Below are 6,000 nucleotides of genomic sequence, written 5' to 3'. Positions count from 1 at the left end.
TTTTTTTTTTTTTTCCCCTTCCCTTTTTCCTCCCTCCTTCTCTGAATGAACTGCCTTGCAGGAGGGACTGAAAATACAGCTTCTTCCTGAATCCACTGGCAGAGTTACTAAAGAGAGCTCAAGACACAACACTGCAGAGTAACGCCTTGGAACGTCCTCGCACTTCATAAACAATTGTCCTAGGGAGGGAATATTTTTACATGACATTTGCACAGCTTGACAAATGGCTAGCAGAATCCGTGTGCTTCTCTGATGAACGCTGAATTTACCATAGAGATATCCCACAAACTGACAAAGAGAGAGATCTAACTGCACTGGGAAAGTAGAAGGGGAACTTGGAGCCTTAAAACACCCCACCAAAAAAATTAACAAACAGCAGCTGTTAAGTGAAGAGCACAGGAATTTGATCTTGGGCAGGATGGCATCTGCCCAGGACCTTTTAATCCTGGCACTATATGGCTTGTTACTAGAGTTACCGACTGGATGTCATGCAACAGATACGAGACAGCCAAGGTTACGTCTGTCACATAAAGGTAGGTCAGTGTGTCAGGTTTTTAAAGCCTTTATGCTAATGCAAGTTCTTTGATTTTGCTTAAAGTATTGCATTGAGGTTAAATTATGGTACTCTGATAGAGTAAAATACGCCTGTCCAGAGATCTCATGATTTTTTGTTCTTTTCCTTAAATAAACTGCATACATAATTAAGTTTACTGAATCCAGGAAGAGTTAAGGCACTTGCAGTGATGATTTTAGGCTATGGAAATATCCTTCTATCTTTATATTTGCCTTCTTGTCATTTTGTCTTATTCTCTGTGCTGTAAGAAGGATGCCTGATCTTTAATAACAGGAAAAGAAATTGAGAACATAAGTTGAAAATATTGCAGAATAAATGTACTCCCATACATCAAGCAGCCTTTAAAGAACTAAATGTCTGATTCACTTTTAGACTTCTATCTACAAATATAGCTAAGGCAAAAAGACTGAATTCCTGTGTAACCATATGATTCATTTTCTAAACTAGCAAGTGTCATCACACTATAATTAAAATGACTTTCTGCCAATGTAAGTCAGCTTGCAGCTTAACTGAGTTACCCAAAGAAAAAGAATGTTATTTTTTTTCTGTCATATATAGAGTATGCTTTTGTCTTTTTTTTTTTTTAATTATTTTTTTTAATTATGTAAGTTTCAGTTTAACTGAAGCCTGAACCATTTTCCCTAGATTCTTCTGAGTATCTCCTTGGTCAGTTCTGTACTGCATATAATTTCAAAATCTTCCCTATGATTTGGTTTTAATCCTGTATCTCTACAAAAACACCTATGCACAACCACGACATTTCTCTTCTCTGCAGCAGTACATACATTTGTAGATTATGTACTTAGAAAGTACAGGCAGTTACTGCAGCAGGAGTGAAAAAAATGTAACTCCCAGAAAAATTGATGATTGGCCAATTAGTAATGTTTTGATATTACCTCTTAAGCAAAGATGAAAAGAAAATGTCTTTTTGCTGACATAGTTAGAAATGAGCAAATGCTGATTTACTCAAGAATATTTCTGTCATTATAAAAGTAATAACTAAGCTGCACCAGTGTGAAGTACATCAGAATATCTATTTTAAGTAAGGCTAAAATTTAAGAATTGCCATCAGCTACAGCTCTGCATATAGGCAGCTTTAATCTAAACAAGGTTTAATTGTGTTTTATATAGCAAACTAAATAACCAATTGTAAAGAAAGGAGAAGCTGAATAGGATAATTGGTCTGAATGTCTTGCTAGGAAGCTATAAGAAATGGGATTGCTTTCATAGGGCAGTGAAACATGTTTTGAAGAAAGAGAGATTTATTATGGAAAGCTGCCTTGTAAGAAAACAAGTATTTGCTCTCAATGAAGTAAATTATAGGACCCCTTTTAATATTTATACCACTTATTTTTTAGCCTATGGTTTCAGAGTACAGCAGGGATGAGTGACAAATGTTGATTATGTAATCATTTCCAAATTACTTATAGGTCAAAATGTGTATTTTAATGTTGGATTATTTTTAGGTGTAATTACTGAGGCTATCAATATTATTGACATTTGTTTACTTGTGATGGGGTAAGGGAGGTGAGAAAAGCACAGTAAATAAGACAAATAGATCTACTGTTATGCTGGTTCAGGACGCTGGCTTAGCTACCAGTTTTGGCAAGCTCCCCACTAAGATGCTGTGACTATTAACTGCTTCTGTGCTCACTGGTAGAAATAATTGTTTTTCTGCTGGTTGGAATAGATGTACATTTTACTGCATACTACTTCCATTTTCAGCAGGGAGTCAGTAATTTGGCCATAACACATCATAACCCTAATATTTTCAAGGAGATTTTAAAACATCCGTTTCTCACAAAGGGCCAAACCTTCTCTGCCTGGTGTCAGTTCAGATTCAATGACACAGAAAGATCTGTTTCAAGTAAATTCTCTACTATGGACACAGACGTCATCATCTTAAATTTCACCTTTTAAAAGACCCTGTCACATTTTTCTCACTTATGAAATGTGACTGATTTTACAACCTGTGTTGCAGTCAGTGACTGTCTGACCACATGTCCTGAGCCAAAGGTTAGAAATGGCATACCTGTCTGCACCCTGGGAACAGCTATTGCAATCCCCCAGCTAAAAGAATGTAGCAACCAAGCATGAAGACAATGAGTAAATGTCGTTGTTGTATTCACTAATCAAACAGGAACAGCAGGAGGGTCCCTCATCTTAATTGCATTTACTCCAGAGAAAAGCTGCTCTGGGTACCAGCTAGGCACAGTGTAGTTATAAACAGGCAGTCATACACCCTCTTTACAAAGCTGCTCCAGCCTGTCCTGTGAGGTTCTGTGTGGTGCAGTTGATGAAACCTGTATCTGTAAATTTTGTGTGGAGTAGCTGTAAATCCCCTTAAAAAAAATCTCTGCAGATAACCTCAAATATAAAGGTAAGCAGGCCTACTCACTGCCTCCCTTTGTAACTGGATGCTGGTGGTTAATTTGGATTCAGGTCATTGTAAGCTAGGCTAGTGCTGACTGGTAAGCTCAAAGCTTCTGTGATTAATATGATGAGCTTTGTGGACATGAGATTTTTTTTATTTTTCTGGAAGAATTATTTAAAACTAGTCTGTTTTATCATCTTGTTGAAGTGCCAAGAGAAGGTTTCTACAAATCAGAAGCAGAAACTTTTCGATTTTTATAAATTCACAATTTTATTTTTTTTTCTTTAGAAGTGATTCTCAGTGAAAGTGTAGTGAGCTGACAGTGAATGAGAACATTTTGCTCTCTCAACAAATCAGGCTTCACCTGCAGCACACACATGCTTCCAAACACACAGCAACAAGATCAGGTCCTAACCCTTGAGCAGAAGGGTCATCTGATGGATAGGAATACCACAAATCCCTTGCCAGTTAAGGGATATATTATGCAACCCCTGCTTGACTTTATGGCCATTTACTCAGCTTCAATGGGAGTTAATGAAAATCCTGTGTTCTTGAATTACTGTTAAACCTGTCAAGTTAGTGCAAACTGTAATGGTGACTTTTGGTAAGGAAAAGATGGCTCTTATTCACAGGAACCTCAAATATGAGAAATTTTCCATTCCTTTGTGTAGGATTAGAATGAATACTGTAACAACCTGACAGTAATTTTATACTTCTAACTTCATTTTTAGTGAGCTGAACTATGTTTATATCCAGGACTTGAAGGTGTTTTCCTCAAACCATCAACTTATGTCTATCAGAAAGTTTACACTGCAATTAGTACTACTTGCGGTATTAGTGGTATGGTTGCATAGCTATTAGTGGTGTGGTCACCGTTTGATGATGACCAACAATGGTCTTGCAATGTACTCTCATAACTTCATGCTGATTTGTACAGATGAAAATGTATTACTGATAGTTCAGTACTACAGAGAAATAAAATTCTACATTATTAAGTTATAAATTGACAACTATATTTAAAAATCATTAGCTCATCTTGCATACAGTACAGGCTTTGACTAATGAGGTGTTAATAGAAGCCAAGCTTCAGCTCCCTATTCTTTATAGGCTGCTGGTTAAATTCTTTCCCAGTATCCCACAGTTTGAGTTCTTGCATTGGGAAATATGCAATTAAGGTGAAATCAGCACACACTGCATGTTAAAAAGAAACTATTTACATTACAGACTGAAATGGATTGGGTTTCCAGTGGACAGGAGGGATATATTTATATAAGCCTAACAGAGCTACACTAGAAGCATATAGGCCTGAAAAGCCCATGAAGGATGTAATTGTATAATTCAAGCATTACGCATGGTTTGCTGTGTGTTTCTAACTAGTTTGTAGTTTTTTCCCTGATTTGTGACTTTGCTAAACAGCAAAGGTAGCTTAGTACAAAAATGTTTAGCCCTTACAGGGACCTATACAATTTTTTTTGGCTGCAGTGGGATCTTGTGTGGTTGGTTTTGTGCAGAAATTTGCAGATCTTGAGGGATCTGTTTTCTGTTTTACCTGTTTATATTACTCTTGAGTGACATGAGAGATTTTGGAATCACCTGATCTCCAATTGTGTAGCTATTCACTGGATACTGTAGAATATGTAGCAGTTGTGTCTCCCCTATCTATCCAAATATCTCTCTTTTACCTGCTCTATTACCTGTTTGGGTAATAAGCAGAATTAGAAGTGTTTGTAAACCATGTGACAAGCAGACTCTTCTCACCCAAATTCTTGAGGCCACATAGAATTCAATGTTAGCCAAGCAATGTCTTGGGAAAAGATGCACAAATATCTCTGGGCCACTTGTAGGGCAGAGAGGAGAGGGTTTACATCTCTTTTCCCACTGGAGTGACAACTGATTCTTTAGAAACACTTCAGACAAGCTTTAGGTTTATTATTCATCCATATCACAAGAGGTGACTGGCAGGAAGTTCAGGAGTGTTTCCAAGTAATCCTAGAGGGACTTAATCACCAATACAGGATTTTTTTGGCAGAGAATCCGTGCATTTTGTTGACAAAAGCTTCTGCAAGTATCACTAAAGCAGAACTCTGAAATGATAAGCACCACCACCGGGTATGCAAAAAGCAAACTGTTTGCTGCGTAACATCAATCATTTTCCTGCTTTTGCTTTACAGAACTAAGTACCATCTGAAGGTGCAAGACCAGAATATCCTGCATGCTGCTACTTCTACACAGTTACATCCTTGCTTTCAAAGTGATAACACCATCTGCTATTTTAAAGTCTTCATCAGATTTTGTACTCATCATTATTTCAGTGAAAACAAGTGTTATATTTTACTTGAATGAAGACAGGATTAATGCTGTTTGTATGATTTACAGGATGCTGTGCAAGGGTGAGCATCTGTTTCAGGCCTTTTGAGAAACCTTGGGTCAATAAATATTCTCAAAATGTGCAAAGGGAATACTAAATATTTTTAAAACTGCTATTCTGGTTTTCTTCATGTAGTGAGGAAAATACCATGCAGCCACTATTAAATAGGAAGAGAAATCTTCATTTCTTGAAGGAATTTGTGGCCTGCAAGCATAAAGATAATAGTCTTTATTTTACATAAACAAGCTCTCTTGACTAGAATATGTTATTTAAAATGTTTTCTTGGTTAGCTAATGTTTGGCATTTAAATAGTCAGTTCGGGATTCATGACTAAACACGAAAGAAAATGTTAAAAGAGAAAAAGAATGAAGTTATTGCATTATAAAAATCTGAACTGTAGTTTAGCTGTAACACCAAACTCCTGTAAAGAAAGGACCTAAGTAACTTCAAAGAAACAAAAAAATAAATTGCATATTAAATTGACCAAAAAAAAAAAGTGAATTGTCAACACTGATGTTCAGTTTGATGAACTGAGTCAGTTTGCCATATACAACAAATAAAACCATCATGAACCTATCAGAGCATATAAGAAAAAGAAGTTACTAACCTATTGTTTCCCCACTTACATCATCTTATTTTCCTTTGATCTCAGTTCTTATGACTTGCCTTAAGGTTATAAATTCT

General features: G+C 36.4%; 1 protein-coding gene across 1 annotated transcript in view; it reads left to right on the top strand.

Moving 5' to 3' along the window:
- Window positions 1–296: 296 nt before the first annotated feature.
- Window positions 297–6,000, top strand: part of SEMA3E (semaphorin 3E) — a 115,932-nt gene continuing 110,228 nt past the window's right edge. Inside the window, exon 1 of the mRNA XM_009899978.2 lies at window positions 297–533. Within this exon, the coding sequence (XP_009898280.1) occupies window positions 419–533 (115 nt within the window). The 5' untranslated portion in view covers window positions 297–418. The remainder of the gene's footprint in view (window positions 534–6,000) is intronic.

The sequence above is a fragment of the Dryobates pubescens genome, chromosome Z (assembly GCF_014839835.1).
Source record: "Dryobates pubescens isolate bDryPub1 chromosome Z, bDryPub1.pri, whole genome shotgun sequence".
Lineage (NCBI taxonomy): Eukaryota > Metazoa > Chordata > Aves > Piciformes > Picidae > Dryobates > Dryobates pubescens.
This window is presented reverse-complemented; position numbering and strand designations above follow the sequence as displayed.